At 44.0% G+C, this 18,258-nt stretch overlaps 1 protein-coding gene across 2 annotated transcripts in view; it reads left to right on the plus strand.

Moving 5' to 3' along the window:
• The window catches only part of TRAF3IP1 (TRAF3 interacting protein 1), a 1,208,890-nt gene that overhangs the window by 823,727 nt on the left and 366,905 nt on the right, over window positions 1-18,258 (plus strand). For both annotated transcript variants that reach the window (XM_030210669.1, XM_030210670.1), the window contains one exon: window positions 15,534-15,654. In XM_030210669.1, the coding sequence (XP_030066529.1) occupies window positions 15,534-15,654 (121 nt within the window). The remainder of the gene's footprint in view (window positions 1-15,533; window positions 15,655-18,258) is intronic.

The following is an 18,258-nucleotide window of genomic DNA, read 5'->3' on the forward strand; positions in this document are numbered from 1 at the left end:
TATGGTATTGCATTAGGTTCCTGAGTGATAATTGGATTATAACATACATTAGGTCATCGACTATGGAGAGACCATCTTCGACATAAGGATTGAAGTGATAGTGCTTGTTCACTAATAGCAAAGATGTTAATCAGTCAAGTGATAAGATTTCGGTTGTGTGTAGGTCGTGTATAGTCTTATTATTTAGTATTTAAGATGGATGTTTATGGTATGCCTTCTTGAACAGATCTGTTATCAGTAGCCTTCGGGAGATAGTTAGGTCTTGCATTGTTTTTATGGCCTTCGGTAGTGCGTTCCATAGCTGGGTACAAATGTATGAGAAGTTCTGAGAGAAGAGGACATTCCTCTGGTAAGTGAACGCTACTTTGCTTGTGCTTTGGGAACTTCAAGATTGGGGTTTAAAGGAGGAATTGTAGGTTAGTGTTAGGCAAAATTAAAAAGCAAATTTTAACAGCTAATCTCCATAGTCTTTTCCACTTAGTTTTAAAAGCTTTGGACCACAGCATTAACAGATAGAATCTAACAGCCACTACAGGATCTAATTTAGTATTCCCCCCCACCCCTAGGACAACTCCTCATTTATAGTCAGTTATTGTAATTAGGGTAACAAGCAGGAGTGCTCTTACAGAGTTTTAAATACATTTCATTACCATCTAAGAAGGAAATACTAAATAAATCATACAATATACTATATAAAGTAAAAGACACTTTTATATTAGGCTAATATCCTTAATACTGTAGCAAGTTTTAAATTATTGAAAAACTCAAAAAAAACACTAAGATGGAGTCAGCAGTCCAGCAGCGAGAGGGGTACTATCCAGTCTTTTGCATTGAGTGTCACATGTATGATTATCTCCCAGTTGGTGAGATGTCATATGTTTGCGCCCGATGCAAAGAGCTCCTAGCTCTTAGAGAACGTGTCCGTTCTCTTGAGGCTAGAGTAGCAGACTTGGTGGAGCTGAGGGAAAAAGAGAGGTACATAGAGGAGACATACAGGGATGTTGTAGAGAAGTCCCACCTCCAGTCTAGTAGCCCTTGTGCTACCTTGGAGGAGGGAGGTCTCCTAGAAGGAGAGCATCACCCTGGTGAAGTAGGAAGTACTCCTGTAGCCAGGACCTGCCCACCAGGGGATGTATTATCCTCTCGCACCGAGGATATGTCTCCAAGTGCTGCCCGGGAGGGAAAGGTTAGGACAGCTGCTGTAGTTGGTGATTCGATCATTAGGCATATAGATAGCTGGGTGGCTGGTGGACGTGAGGATTGCCTGGTGACTTGCCTGCCTGGTGCGAAGGTGGCGGACCTCACGCGTCACCTAGATAGGATTCAAGATAGTGCTGGGGAGGAGTCCGAAGTCTTGGTACATGTGGGTACCAATGACGTAGGAAAATGTGGGAGAGAGGTTCTGGAAGCCAAATTTAGGCTCTTAGGTAGAAAGCTCAAATCCAGATCCTCTAGGGTAGCATTTTCTGAAATGTTACCTGTTCCACGCGCAGGGCCCAAGAGACAGGCAGAGCTCCGGAGTCTCAATGCGTGGATGAGACGATGGTGCAGGGAGGAGGGTTTTAGATTTGTTAGGAACTGGGCAACATTCTGGGGAAGGGGGAGCCTATTCCAAAAGGATGGGCTCCACCTTAACCAGGGTGGGACCAGGCTGCTGGCTTCGGCATTTAAAAAGGAGATAGAGCAGCTTTTAAACTAGAAATGGGGGGAAGGCCGACAGTCGCTCAAAAGCGCATGGTTCGGGAAAAGGTATCTTGCAAAGATACCTCACAAACGGGGAGATAGGGTTTCTGGATAGTGAGGGTGCACAACAGACCGTGGTAGGCCAGGTGCCCTTAAATACAACTAAAGATCAGACGAAAGATGGCAAAACAATAGTGTCGGGTACTAAGCATCATGCAAATAGGAACAGCAAACATACTCTGAAATGGCTATATGCAAATGCTAGGAGTCTAAGAAATAAGATGGGAGAGTTGGAATATATTGCACTAAATGAAAAATTGGATATAATAGGCATTACTGAGACCTGGTGGAAGGAGGATAACCAGTGGGACACTGTCATACTGGGGTACAAAGTATATCGTGGTGATAGGGTGGACCGGAGGTGGAGGGGTAGCATTGTATATTAATGAGAGCCTTGACTCAGATAGATTACAAATTCAGCAGGACACAAATCACACCTTTGAATCATTGTGGGTTGAAATTCCATGTATAAAAGGGAAAAAAATGGTGATAGGAGTGTACTACCATCCGCCTCGCCAGGATGAGCAGGTAGACGCAGAAATGATAAAAGAAATCAGAGACGCGAACAAAATGGGCAATGTGATAATAATGGGTGACTTCAATTATCCAAATATAGATTGAGTAAATGTAACATCGGGACACGCTACAGAGGTACAATTCCTTGATGAAATCAAGGACAGCTTTATGGAGCAGCTGGTGCAGGAGCCGACGAGAGAAGGAAAAATTCTAGACTTGGTCCTTAGTGGAGCGCATGATCTGGTGAGGGACGTTATGGTACTGGGGCCGCTTGATAACAGTGATCATAATATGATCAGTTTTGATATCGACCTTGAAGTAACTGTACACAGAAAGTCAAATACGTTAGCGTTTAACTTTAAAAAGGAGACTATGATAAAATGAGAAGAACAGTAAAAAAAAAACTTAGGGGGGCAACTGAGAGAGTAAAAGCTGTACAACAGGCGTGGATGCTGTTCAAAACTACCATCCTGGAGGCCCAGGCCATACATATTCCGCGAATTAGAAAAGAAAGACGGAAGTCCAAAAGACAGCCGGCCTGGTTGAAAAGTGAGGTGAAGGAGGCTATTAGGGCTAAAAGAAACGCCTTCAGAAAATGGATGAAGGAACCGTCTGAAAATAACAAGAAGCAGCATAAGGAGTGTCAATGCAAATGCAAGGCGCAGATAAAGAAGGCCAAGAGGGATTACGAAAAAAAGATAGCATTAGAGGCAAAAAAACATAGTAAAAACTTTTTTCGGTATATTAAAAGCAGGAAGCCAGCAAAAGAATCGGTTGGGCCGCTGGATGACAGAGGGGTAAAAGGGGCAATCATGGAAGACAAAGACGTAGCGGAGAGACTGAATGAATTCTTTGCTTCGGTCTTCACTGAGGAAGATTTGGGTGGGATACTGGTGTCGGAAATGGTCTTTCAAGCGGACGAGTCGGAGAAACTTACTGACTTCACGGTAAACCTGGAGGACGTAATGGGGCAGTTCAGCAAACTGAAGAGTAGCAAATCTCCTGGACCGGATGGTATTCATCCTAGAGGACTGATAGAACTGAAAAATGAGCTTGCGGAGCTACTGCTAGTGATATGCAACTTATCCTTAAAATCAAGCATGGTACCGGAAGATTTGAGGGTGGCCAATGTAACACTGATTTTTAAAAAAGGCTCCAGGGGAGATCCGGGAAATTATAGACCGGTGAGTCTGACGTTGGTGCCGGGGAAAATGGTAGAGGCTATTAATAAAAACAAAATTACAGAGCACATCCGAGGACAAGAATTACTGAGACCAAGTCAGCACGGCTTTTGTGTGGGGAAATCTTGCCTGACCAATTTACTTCAATTCTTTGAAGGAGTAAACAAACATGTGGACAAAGGGGAACCAGTTGATATTGTGTATCTGGATTTTCAAAAGGCGTTTGACAAGGTACCTCATGAAAGGCTACAGAGCAAATTGGAGGGTCATGGGATAGGAGGAAATGTCCTATTGTGGATTAAAAACTGGTTGAAGGATAGGAAACAGAGAGTGGGGTTAAATGGGCAGTATTCACAATGGAAAAGGGTAGTTAGTGGGGTTCCTCAGGGGTCTATGCTAGGACCGCTGCTTTTTAATATATTTATAAATGATTTAGAGATGGGAGTAACTAGCGGGGTAATTAAATTTGCTGATGACACAAAGTTATTCAAAGTTGTTAAATTGCGACAGGATTGTGAAAATTTACAAGAGAACCCTACGAGACTGGGAGACTGGGCGGCTAAATGGCAGATGATATTTAATGTGAGCAAGTGCAAGGTGATGCATGTGGGAAAAAAGAACCCGAATTATAGCTACGTCATGCAAGGTTCCACGTTTGGAGTTACGGACCAAGAAAGGGATCTGGGTGTCGTTGTCGATAATACACTGAAACCTTCTGCTCAGTGTGCTGCTGCAGCTAGGAAAGCAAATAGAATGTTGGGTATTATTAGGAAAGGTATGGAAAACAGGTGTGAGGATGTTATAATGCCGTTGTATCGCTCCATGGTGCGACCGCACCTTGAGTATTGTGTTCAATTCAGTACGCCGCATCTCAAGAAAGATATAGTAGAATTGGAAAAGGTGCAGCGAAGGGCGACTAAAATGATAGCGGGGATGGGACGACTTCCCTATGAAGAAAGATTAAGGAGGTTAGGGCTATTCAGCTTGGAGAAGAGACGGCTGAGGGGAGACATGATAGAGGTATATAAAATAATGAGTGGAGTGGAACAGGTGGATGTGAAGCGTCTGTTCACGCTTTCCAAAAATACTAGAACTAGGGGGCATGCGATGAAACTACAGTGTAGTAAATTTAAAACAAATCGGAGAAGATCTTTCTTCACCCAACGTATAATTAAACTCTGGAATTCGTTGCCGGAGAAAGTGGTGAAGGCGGTTAGCTTAGCGATTTTAAAAAGGGGTTGGACGGTTTCCTAAAGGACAAGTCCATAAACCGCTACTAAATGGACTTGGGAAAAATCCACAATTCCGGGAATAACATGTTTGTACGTTGGGAAGCTTGCCAGATGCCCTTGGCCTGGATTGGCTGCTGTCGTGGACAGGATGCTGGGCTCAGTGGACCCTTGGTCTTTTCCCAGTATGGCATTACTTATGTACTTACTAGTAAAAAAGGCCCGTTTCTGACCCAAATGAAACGGGCGCTAGCAAGGTTTTCCTCATTGAGCAGTTGCCTGTGAGGTGCGATGCCCCCCCTCCCGGCACCATCCCACCCACAGCGATGCATCTGGCCGCAGCCATCCGACCCACCGTGCCCATCGCACCCACCTTCGCGTTGGTTTGGCGGCGGGGGACCCGGAACCCCGCCACCACAAGTCCTGTGTGCTGAGTACGGCGTCATCGTTGGTAGCTGTGCAGGGCGGAGTTCTGTACAGGACGTCAGACGCACAGAAGCCCTGCCTCCACAGGCTAGGAACGCTGAAGATGACGCCGTAGTGAGCAGACAGGGCTTGTGCTGGCTGGGTTTCGGGTCCCCCACTGGCAAAGCAACGCAAAGGTGGGTGTCTCAGGAGGGGGTTGTTGCGGGGGGGGGGGGGTGCTGGAGGTCCTTGTGTTGAGCTGCAGCTTTAGGGGGGGGGGGGGTCAACCGTTTGTTTAGGTGATGTTTTTTTTCCTGCCCTCGACGTCATGACGTTTGATGCGAGGGCGGGGCACGGGTCTGTGGGGTGGCTTCACCACCATGAATCCACGAACCGTTCTGGGAGACTGACTGACTTCAGTGATGTCAGTGTCCTCAGAACGTTGAGGTTGCTTTTTATTATAGTAGATGTACTGGTCGCGTATGTGGATTTATATTTTAGCCCTTTGCAGTTAGGGTAGTGGAGATTGAGGAATGTGCGTACTGATCTTTTTGCGTTCCTGGTAGGCAGGTCTATAAGGTCTGACATGTAGTTCGGGGCTTCCCCGTGAACGATTTTGTGGACCAGGGTGCAAACTTTGAATGCAATTCGCTCTTTTAGTGGGAGCCAGTGTAGTTTTTCTCTTAGGGGTTTGGCGCTTTCGTATTTCGCTTTCCCAAATATGAGTCTGGCTGCTGTGTTTTGAGCGGTCTGAAGCTTCTTAATTATTTGTTCTTTGCAGCCGGCACAGATGGCATTGCAGTAGTCTAGATGGCTTAGCACCATCGATTGTACTAGGCTGCGGAATACTTCCCTTGGGAAGAAAGGTTTGATCCTTTTAAGTTTCCACATTGAGTATTGCATTCAGTTCTGGTCACTGTATCTCAAAAAATATATTGTGGAATTAGAAAAGTTTTAAAGAAGAGCAACCAAAATGATAAAGGGGATGGCTTAAAGAGGTTAGGGCTCTTCAGCTTGGAAAAGAGATAGATAAGGGGAGATATGATTGAGGTCTACAAAATCCTGAGTGGTGTAGAACAAGTAGAAGTAAATCGATTCTTTTCTCGTTCCAAAAGTACAAAGACTAGGGGACACTCGAGAAAGTTACATGGAAATACTTTTAAAATAAATAGGAGGAAATATTTTTTTCACTCAATGAATAGTTAAGCTCTGGAACTCTTTGCTGGAGGAGGTGGTAACCGATTAGCGTATCTGGGTTTAAAAAAAAGGTTTGGACAAATTCCAGGAGGAAAAGTCCATAGTCTGCTATTGAGACAGACATGGGAAGTAACTGCTTCCCCTGGGATTTGTAGTATGGAGTGTTGCCACGATTTGGGTTTCTGCCAGGTACTTGTGACCTGGCTTGGCCATTGTTTGGAAAATAGGATACTGGGCTAGATGGACCATTGGTCTGACCCATTATGGCTACTCTTATGTTCTTAAGATTGAATGACCATTCTTATACGAGTCAGAGTTGTTTACTCATATTATGGTGTGGAAAATTAATTGATGACAAGTTCATCATTTGGAAATCCAGAAAGGACCATCTCATATTTTTGTCACTTGGCTTAATTTTCTTGTACAAGTGATTTTTCAGGCCATTTCCCTTTTGGATAGGAGTGTTTACAAACATGGTTCATGTCTTTATATGACTGTTTATAGAAAATCAGTGAATTAACACTTTTATTCCAGCTGTTGTTCTTAGTCATTAAGAACATTCCAGTCAATATTCAGTCTGCAGTGGTCAGCCTCTTTTTTTTTTTTTTTTAAATACTTATCCCCATGGGCAAATTAACCCTGGATATTGCGTGCCATGTCATGCGTTTGCACTGAATATTCAGGCCTAATTCAGTGGTGTTAGCCGCTCGAGCTTATGTAGTCACTTAAGACACTTATGTGGGTCATAGCTGAATATTGGCCGGGACCTGCATGAATAACGCCCCCCCCCCCCAAAAAAAAGTCAGGTGGTCTCCCATCCAGATCTCCTCTCCCACTACCCATTTTCACCACTACCCCAAGGAAACAGAGGGCTGCCCCAACCTCCACCCACCTCCTTAGGCCCCCCAAGCCTAATTGGAGAAGTCCCTGGTTGTACTGCGGTACCTGAAGTATTTGCTGCTGCTGCTAGACATCACGGCAGCCATTTTGGATTGCAGGCTGGTGCCAGGCAGGACCAGGTGAGCATCCCTCTTACCCGATTTCCTCCAGACCACCACAGACTTCTCCAGGTAGCCCAGGAGGGCCTACGGAGGTGGGGGGGGGGGGGGGCTGAAGAAGCCTTATATTTTCTTTGGAGGAGGGGGTATCATGAGGGGGAGGGTCTCTGGACCCTATTTAATTGTAAACTGGGTACCAGCTGGTGCCCAGTTGAACTTGGCGCATAAAGGTAGGACAGTGTTTTTTCTGTTTTACGTTTATGCGCTTACATAGCTGGTTAGCGATCTGAGTATCACCGCTGACTATCTAGGTTCATACTTCACCCAATCTCCACCCATAGCCCGCCCAGCCCTAAAATTGATGGTTAGGGGTTGGCCGTATAGCAGCAGTATTCAGCAGCACTGTCCAGTTGTGTGCCACTGAGTATTGATGGCCACTGACTAGAGGGTCACGGAGTTGGTGCTCCATAGACCCCAGCAGGCATACGGCCGTGTTTGGGGTCCAAATGGGAACGTAAACACTAGATCAGTAGTAAATAAAACAGAGATCATAACAGATTGGATCACCATAGACAATCTTGACTTCCTATTCATCACTGAAACCTGGATTCAGGACCTTAAAGATCCCCTAATCTTAGATCTATGCCCACCAGGATACAAAATTACCCACTGGACAAGAAACGGAAAAAGAAGAGGAGGAATAGCCATAATATACAAATCTGAGTTCACAACCACAGCCGAATCCATTCTGCCACACCTCGAAATCGCCTCGGTAAGAATTAATCACCCTAACTTGCAGGAACACCTTAACGCAATCCTGCTCTACAGACCGCCAGGCAACTGGCAAGACTCCCAACCACACTTCATGGACTTTATCTCAAACACTTGTGTCTCTACCTCAAATCTTATCATAATAGGAGATATCAACCTGCACCTTGAAGATCTCAACTCAACAAGTACCCAAGAATGCGAAGAGTTCCTACAACTATGGGATCTTCATAGGACAAGCATGGAGCCAACTCACATCAAAGGGCACACACGAGACATTGTCACACACAAATTTGCTCCCGACTCAAACCTTATACTAACAGTCAGAAAATGGACACCCGCACCGTGGTCTGACCACTATAAAGCAAACATCTCCCTCCAATGGCGAACGAAAGACTCGCCGAATAAACAAAAACGGAAAACCTACACCACGAGAGGAAAAATAGACCCGGTAGTATTCTGGCAACAGATGTACTACAACGAATGGACAATAAAAGCAGATACAATTCAATTCCTCTTATAATGGGACGACAGATGCAGATCCATATTAGACAATATAGCTCCAATCCAAACCAGAACCTCACATAGAAAGAATTTAATACCATGGTTCAATGAAGAGCTGAAAAAACTTAAAACACAAGTTAGAAGGTTAGAACGAGCATGGAATAAAAGGAAAGACGAACCCACACTTAACGCCTGGAAACAACTCCAAAGAAAATACAAAAATACCATAGGACAAACTAAAAGACTATATTTCAAAACTGTAATTGGACCAAACTATAAGGATACACATAAACTCTTCCAGCTCGTGAATAAACTACTAGCTATTACACCAATCACAACCAACAGTAAAGATGCACCAGTAGCAGATGATCTCGCGAGATACTTCAACGAGAAAATCGTACAACTACGACTTAAGATACCTGTCAGTACCATCGACTATGTTGAACTCCTTGACTGTCTAGACCCAGACCCTGACATTTACCCAGCAGACAGAACCTGGACCAATTTCGAGACACTATCAGAGGATATCACCTCCCAAACGCTTAAATGATTCGCCAAATCTCACTGCAAACTAGACATATGTCCAAACAACCTTATGACATCAGCTCTTCAACAATGTATAATAGACATAACGAAACACTTGAACTATATGCTACAAAATGGACTCTTTCCGAAGAAGAAAGGAAATATTCTACTCGCCCCCATACCCAAAGACGCAAATAAAAGTGCCAGTGAACTAACCAACTACAGGCCAGTTGCATCCATTCCATTAATAACCAAACTAACGGAAGGGTTGGTGACCAAACAACTCACAAACTATCTAAACAAATTCTCAATACTCCACGACTCCCAGTCAGGATTTCGGTCTAACCACAGTACTGAAACAGTACTAGTCACCCTCATGACTAAATTCAAACAAATGATTGCAACAGGACAGAACATACTACTTATACAATTTGACATGTCAAGCGCTTTCGACATGGTTGATCACGGAATACTACTACATATCCTTGAGTACTTCAGAATTGGAGGCCACGTTCTCAATTGGTTTAAGGGATTCCTAACCACATGATCATACCAAGTGACATCTAACTCGACTACTTAGGCCACATGGATACCTGAATGTGGGGTCCCACAGGGATCCCCCCTCTCGCCGACCCTATTCAACTTAATGATGATACCCTTGGCCAAACTACTATCAAACCAAAACCTTAACCCATACATATATGCAGACGACGTAACGATCTACATCCCATTTAAACAAAATGTAAAGGAAATTTCCGACATCAACCATAGTCTCCATATCATTCATTCATGGGCGGATGCTTTTCGACTGAAACAATGCAGAAAAAACCCAATGCCTAATACTCACCTCTCAACATAATAAGAACAAATTCACAGTCATTAACACACCAAACCTGAACCTTCCTATTTCGGACACCCTAAAAATTCTTGGAGTTACCATCGATCTAAACCTAACACTTGAAAACCACGCGAAAAATACAACCAAGAAGATGTTCCACTCAATGTGGAAATTAAAAAGAATAAGACCTTTCTTCCCAAGGAATGTTTTCCGTAATCTGGTACAATCAATGGTACTCAGTCATCTAGATTACTGCAACGTACTCTACGCTGGCTGTAAAGAGCAAATAATCAAGAAACTTCAGACAGGCCAGAACACTGCAGCTAGACTGATATTCGGCAAAACAAAATATGAAAGTGCTAAGCCACTACGAGAAAAACTACACTGGCTCCAGTGCCGTTCCTAGGGGGGCTGACACCCGGGGCGGATCACTGATGCGCCCCCCCCCCCCCCCCCCGGCGAAAGGACACCCCCCCACACAAAAGAACCCCCCCCCCCGGTGCATGCCGCAGGGGGGGGGGGGTGCCGAGCGCACCTGTCGTTCGTTCGTTCGATGCTCCCTCTGCCCCGGAACAGGAAGTAACCTGTTCCGGGGCAGAGAGAACATGGAACGAACGAAGGACAGGCGCGCGCGGCACCCCCCCAGCGGTGTGCACCCGGGGCGGACCCCCACCCCTGGTACGCCACTGACTGGTTCCCACTTAAAGAACGCATCACGTTCAAAATTTGCTCCCTAGTTCACAAAATCATTCATGGAGATGCACCAGCTTACATGTCAGATCTGATAGACTTACCACCCAGGAATGCCAAAAGATCATCTCGCACATTCCTTAACCTGCACTTCCCTAACTGCAAAGGTCTAAAATACAAACTAATGCACGCGTCAAACTTTACCTACTTAAGTATACAGTTATGGAATGCACTGCCACGCAACTTAAAAACGATTTACGAACTAACAACTTCCGCAAACTACTGAAGACCCATCTCTTTAACAAGGCTTACCACAAAGATCAACCAATGTGAATATACTGTACATAACTCCTCCACACATAGTTAGAACTGCCTTATAATATCTGCTTGTTATATTACTATCATGACTGTTCATTATCATATTGCCAAAGATTCTTCTGTAACACTAAATGTCTATTTTTATTATATTTCCACTACTCATGATGTATTGTAAGCCACATTGAGCCTGCAAAGAGGTGGGATAATGTGGGATACAAATGCAATAAATAAATATTGCCAGTTAGCCTTGACCAAGCAGTTTAAATGGCCAGGAGCTCCTGGGTTGAACTATTAAATGTGAAACATATATTTTCCACAGAACTAAATTTCAGAGAGCTCAGTTGCTGACTAAGCATTGGAAACCAGGCAATATCTTAGGCAATTAATTCATAGAGCATATGTTAGAGCATTCTATGCACAGAGGGCAATGCATTCTACTTTTTTTTACCTAATGGGGACTGTGCATAGCTTTTACTTGGTGTTCAAGCTTACATGATAAATTAATTCATTCAATGCCACCTAAGTATAATGCTCTATAACCAGTTTATGATGAACATAGACCCTGTGGCAGCTGTAAATACTGTAGAAATACAACCAACAAATCACATGTGATAAAGGGTTTTAGCATGTGTGATTGTACACACGTGGTTTCTTATTAAGTGCCAAGGTAAAACAAAATTAGGGCGTACAACAAGAGTGGTCAAGTTTAGACTGTCTGAACATAAAAGCAGAATATATACTCACAATGTGACAACTCCCATAGTGGCAATATGGAATGCATAGTAGCATAGTAGATGACGGCAGAAAAAGACCTGCACAGTCCACCCAGTCTGCCCAACAAGATAAACTCACATGTGTCATTTTTTGTGTATACCTTACCTTGATTTGTACATGTCTTTTTCAGAGCACAGACCTTATAAGTCTGCCCAGCACTATCCCCACCTCCCAACCACCCGCCACCCACCACCGGCTCTGGCACAGACCGTATAAGTCTGCCCAGCACTATCCCCACCTCCCAACCACCAGCCCTGCCTCTCACCGCCGGCTAAGCTTCTGGGGATCCCTTCCTTCTGAGGAGGATTCCTTTATGTTTATCCCACGCATGTTTGAATTCCGTTACCGTTTTCCTCTCCACCACCTCCCACGGGAGGGCATTCCAAGCATCCACCACTCTCTCTGTGAAAAAATACTTCCTGACATTTTTCTTGAGTCTGCCCCCCCCCCCTTCAATCTCATTTCATGTCCTCTAGTTCTACCGCCTTCCCCTCTCCGGAAAAGATTCGTTTGCAGATTAATACCTTTCAAATATTTGAATGTCTGTATCATTGTTTCTCCTTTCCTCCAGGGTATACATGTTCAGGTCAGCAAGTCTCTCCTCATATGTCTTGTAACGCAAATTCCATACCATTCTCGTAGCTTTTCTTTGCACCCCTTCCATTTTTTTCACATCCTTCACAAGATAGGGCCTCCAAAACTGAACACAATACTCCAGGTGGGACCTCACCAACGTCTTATACAGGGGTATTAAAACCTCTTTTCTTCTGCTGGTCATACCTCTCTCTATACAGCCTAGCAATCTTCTAGCTACGGCCACCGCCTTGTCACACTGTTTCGTCGTCTTCAGGTCCTCAGATACTATCACCCCAAGATCCCTCTCCCCGTCTGTACCTATCAGACTCTCACCGCCTAACACATACGTCTCCCGTGGATTTCTATTCCCTAAGTGCATCACTTTGCATTTCTTCGCATTGAATTTTAATTGCCAAACGTTAGACCATTCTTCTAGCTTCTGCAGATCTTTTTTCATGCTTTCCACTCCCTCCGGGGTGTCCACTCTGTTGCAAATCTTAGTGTCATCCGCAAAAAGGCAAACTTTACCTTGTAAGCCTTCGGCAATATCACTCACAAATATATTGAATAGAATCGGCCCCAGCACTGATCCCTGAGGCACTCCACTACTCACCTTTCTCTCCTCCTTGTACGTTTGGGAAGCTTGCCAGGTACCCTTGGCCTGGATTGGCCGCTGTCGTGGACAGGATGCTGGGCTCGATGGACCCTTGGTCTTTTCCCAGTATGGCATTACTTATGTACTAACTCCATTTACCACCACCCTCTGGCGTCTGTCCATCAACCAGTTCCTAATCCAGTTCACCACTTCGGGTCCTATCTTCAGCCCTTCTAGTTTATTCAAGAGCCTCCTGTGGGGAACCGTGTCAAAAAGCTTTGCTGAAATCTAAGTAGATTACATCCATAGCACGTCCTTGATTTAATTCTCTGGTCACCCAGTCAAAGAATTCAATGAGATTCTACACTGACTACATAGTTTGTAACCTTTAGATTATAAGCTCTCTTGAGCAGGGACTGTCCTTCCCCATGTTTAAACTTGTACAGCGCTGCGTAACACTGGCAGCGCTATAGAAATGCTAAGTAGTAGTAGTAGTAGTAGATTCGTTTGGCACGATTTCCCTTTGGTAAAACCATGTTGTCTTGGATCTTGCAACTTATTTGCTTCCAGGAAATTCACTATCCATTCCTTCAGCATGGCTTCCATTACTTTTCCAATAATTGAAGTGAGGCTTACCGGCCTGTAGTTTCCAGCTTCTTCCCTAGCACCACTTTTGTGAAGAGGGACCACCTCCGCCATTCTCCAATCCCACGGAATCTGTCCCGTCTCCAAGGATTTATTAAACAAATCTTTAAGAGGACCCGCCAGAACCTCTCTGAGCTCCCTCAATATCCTGGGGTGGATCCCATCCGGTCCCACTGCTTTGTCCACCTTTAGATTTTTAAGTTGTTCATACACTCTTCCGTGAACGGTGCTATATCCACTCCATTCTCACATGTACTTTTGCCAGTCCATCGCAGTCCTGCTCCAGGATTTTCTTCTGTGAAAACAGAACAAAAGTATCTATTTAGCACATTTGCTTTTTCTTCATCATTATCTATATATCGGTTCTCAGCATCTTTCAGTCTCACAATTCCCTTTTTAGTCTTCCTCCTTTCACTAATATACCTGAAGAAAGTTTTGTCACCCCTCCTTACATTTCTAGCCATTTGTTCTTCCGCTCGCGCTTTCTCCAGACGTATCTCTCTCTTGGCTTCTTTCAGTTTCATCCGGTATTCCTCCCCTTGTTTCTCTTCTTGAGTCTTTCTGTATTTCAGGAACGCCAACTCTTTAGCCTTTATTTTTTCAGCCACTTGTTTGGAGAACCATATCGGTTTCCTTTTTCTCTTGCTTTTATTTACTCTCTTTACATAAAGGTTTGTGGCCCTATTTATAGCTTCTTTCAGCTTGGACCACTGTCCTTCCACTTCTCGTTCATCCTCCCAATCCCATCAGCTCCTTCCTCAGGTATTCCCCCATTTTACTAAAGTCAGCATGCTTGAGAGATCAGTTGTCCAGCAAGGTTATCCTATCTTACTATGCACGTTCGCTATCTGAGAAGTATCCCAAAGGTCAACAGGGTTCTGACCTTTCAAAAACCCTGTGAATTATAAAGTAGCTCAGCCTAATAAATGGAAGAAAATGTAAAAGTTGCATGTGAATTTGCTGAAGAACTGGATTCCCCCACCCCTGACTCTGTTCTATGGAGATTACTTTGGACCTGAAGTCCCAAAGTTCCCTTTGTGAGCCAGCTCTTGGCAACCCAGAGGGCAGATTTAGAGGTTCGCCAAAATACATATACATTCGACCCAGAGTGTTAGAGAATACATTTTGCAAGCCACATCATCATCACAGACACTTACTGGGTTCCAGAGGCACAGCAACAAGCTGTGGGTAAAGAAGCAGAAGAAATGCTTGAACTTGGTGTATAGTTATAGTTTATTCGATTTACTGTACCGCTAGGCTTAAAAATAAGATTGCAGCGGTTTACAATCTAAAAAGAACTCCAATACATTCACCTTAAACTGTCCAGAGCAGGACTCCTGATGTAACAGTAAATTTAGCCAAATCCAAATCCATTTGAGGTTTATAATCCAGCTCCATTCTCCCCCTCCCCCCGGGCCTGTTTTCAGTTCCAGGTTGTCTCCAAAATAACAAAAAAAAATATATATAACATAATTTAAGGCTTGTTGCTGCCAAGTACAGTATTTGCAGCACCCCTGGTTCCTTCCCCCCTTTTTTCTATCAGATAAGCCTAGGAGTCCCATATATGAGGATTCAGCTATCCTGTCTGTCCTCAGAGAAAACAGTTACTAACCTTTAGCAGGTGTTCTCCAAGGACAGCATTATCAGAATCCTCACAATCCTTCCCTCCTCCCCAGGCAGTTGAATTCTAAGAAGCTTGCAGTGGACTGAGGAGGTTCTGCATGACAGCAGTATACATGAGTAGACATATGCACGTTGAGACATTCTCAAATATTCTGGACAAGTGCTAGAGAAAAGCTCCTTTGTATGCTCCTATCCTGCTGTCTTTGGAGAACATCTGCTACAGGTAAGTGTGTTATAAATAGACATAGAGTTTGTCTGTTTATCCTACATCTCTGTCCCAAGTTTTAAGAACACTTATCAGAAGGGATATACAAGTTCAGAGCCCAGAAGTAGCAGGTCCTATCTTAGCACTCCATTAAGACTGAGTAACTTGATGTCAGTACTTTATTTGTCTTTTCATCTCTGTAGGGTCAGTAGTGGTAATGTGATCATAGACAGAAGGAAGGATGATGGCACAGATGATGATGATGACCAGTTTGTTGTGATGGAAGCAGCACCTCAGCTACCTGAAATGCCAGAAATGGAAACGGTCAGTGAATGATAGTATCGTGCCTCTTGAGGCACCTAGTAAAACTGAGTTTGTAACCTTTTTCAAGTATTTCTTAATGATAAAGAATTCTATAACGCTTCATGCCATGCCAGTTAATTTATTAATGTTAATTGCATGCCTTACTGAAATGTGTGGCACCGTTATAAAATTGGTGATTGTATTACTTCTTGCTAGTTAACATCTTGGTAGCTATATGGGCTTCAAGAAGGCATTCAATTCGGTAATGCATGAAGGACTGTGGACTCACTGGCAAGTATGGGAACATTAGAGATAATGTTCAGGGTGACAATAAATTTGGACAAGATGTCAGGAATGGCCATAAAGTCCAAGAAAAAATTGAGTAAATGGTAAGTGTCACATTCGTGACTGTTTCCTTGTCTGTGCTCACCTCACCCTCTGGTGGCCAGAACCAGTGGCTGCTATGAACTGTCACCCATTCCAGATTTCAGTCCGGTCCGGATCTTCCAGGCTGCCAGACTTGCTTTTCTTGTTTGTTCCTGAACAGCACCCGTAGCTGCCTTGTGATCCCTGCATCTGAACTTCAGTTGCTAATGGGCTTTATTGACCACCTGGAAACTTCTGTGTTTGCCTTCGCATTGTCTAAGGTCCCTGGTTTGTTGGTGCTTTGTTGCACTTCTGCCTAGTCTGGTTTCTTGTTTGAGTTTCTTGTCCGGTTATAGTTAGTCTGTGAGTAGTTTAGCTTAGGTTTATTGCTTATTTCCTAGTCTTGTTTCTGGTCTGTATCCCTGGTCTAGTTTCTGTTTGTCTGTGTCTCTTTCTTAGTGGCTGCGTGACAGCTTTCAGTCCTGACTCTTTTCTGTCTGTGTTCTGGCTTAGTGGCTTCTCTGCAGCTTTCAGTCCTGTCTCTCAGTATTTGTACCCTGTTTCAGTGGCTGCTTGGCAGCTTTCAGTTCCTGTCCTTTAGCTTGTCCATTTTCCTGCCTTGTGTAGTATTGTCTGTCTGTGAGTCCTAGCCCAGTTTCCTGCCTTGCTGCCCATGTTTATTCCTTTCCCCTCTGACCCTCAGTCCCTGTTCAGCCTAGTTGGTATCCAGTTCCTGCCCTGTCCGGTAAGTCCTGCCGGCCGCCTGCACCCAGGGGCTCAACTCCTGAGGAACGGCGGTCAAGTGCAGTTGAAGTCTAGCTGTTCCTGTCAGAGTTCTGCCTTGTCTCTGGTGTGGGGTGGTTTTGCCTGCCACTGTTGCTCCCCGGCAGTGGCCCAAGGGCTCACGAACCTAGTTTCTGCCATGAAAACCTGAGAGTAAGAAAATAGACACATTTCATTTTTATTTGCTATACCACAAAATCATTAAAACATCTAAATGGTTTACATTCTAATAATATAGGGTAAGAAATAGATACAGAGATATAAGGTGGCCTAGGTTACAATATTCAAATTATAAGGGTAGGTGTTTAATTGGGAGTAAACTGTACAACTAAGATACATAAGGATAAGAAGACATGCTAAAGATTTCAAACATACTGGTAATATTGACATCACATCAGGACCACTCTGAAGACTAGTACTTAAAATCTTTTAGCTGAACATTCAATGGCAGGAAACACTTGTTTGAAATAATATATTTTAAAAAGTGCTTTAAAACGTTTTCGTAAATAAGGTGATCCAATATCCTTACTGTTATTTGTAACAGTTGTGGGGGAGATCATGGGAAAATGGAAGCGCAAGAGCTTATGGATCTGTTGGCAGAAGGGGAGAACAACTTGCAAATGCAATAGACAGACATATATCAGGCTTCACATCAACAGGGATAAGACAAAAACAAAAGAAATAAAGAGGGAGGTCACATGATGAGTGAGATCTGAGTGGATGCCTGCTGGCTCAGCTCCCTACCCCTCGACAAAAGAAAGAAAGAAAAAAAAGTGATTTCAGGGCTGTGGAGTTGGAGTGGTAGAGGTGGAGGCAGAAGCAATTTTGGGTGGAGTTAGAATCGGTACATATGTACCGACTCAGACTTCATCTTCAACATAAAAATGTAACACATAGTAACATAGTAAATGACGGCAGATAAAGACCTGAAGGGTCCATCCAGTGTGCCCAAGATAAACTCATTTTACATGGTATGTGATACTTTATATGTATACCCGAGTTTGATTTGTCCTTGCCTTTCTCAGGGCACAGACTGTAAAAATCTGTCTAACACTGCTCTTGTACTAAAAGTTCTGAAGCTAACATCGAAACCCCTTAAAATTTACACTCCAGCCCATCCATATCTATTCAGTTATGATCAGGGTGTAGACAGTAGAAGTCTACCCAGCAACAGTTTTGCTTCTCAGTTACTGGCGGCGTTACCCAATCTCCACTAAGATTCCGTAGATCCATTCCTTCTAAACAGGATTCCTTTGTGTTTATCCCATGCATGTTTGAATTCCATTACCGTTTTCATCTCCACTACCTCCCGCAGGAGGGCATTCCACATATCTACCACCCTCTCCGTGAAAAAATACTTCCTGACATTACTCCTGAGTCTGCCCCACTTCAACCTCAGTTCATGTCCTCTAGTTCTACCGCCTTCCCGTCTCCGGAAAAGGTTTGTTTGCGGATTAATACCTTTCAAATATTTGA

Source organism: Microcaecilia unicolor, chromosome 7, assembly GCF_901765095.1.
Source record: "Microcaecilia unicolor chromosome 7, aMicUni1.1, whole genome shotgun sequence".
NCBI classification, from domain to species: Eukaryota; Metazoa; Chordata; class Amphibia; order Gymnophiona; family Siphonopidae; genus Microcaecilia; species Microcaecilia unicolor.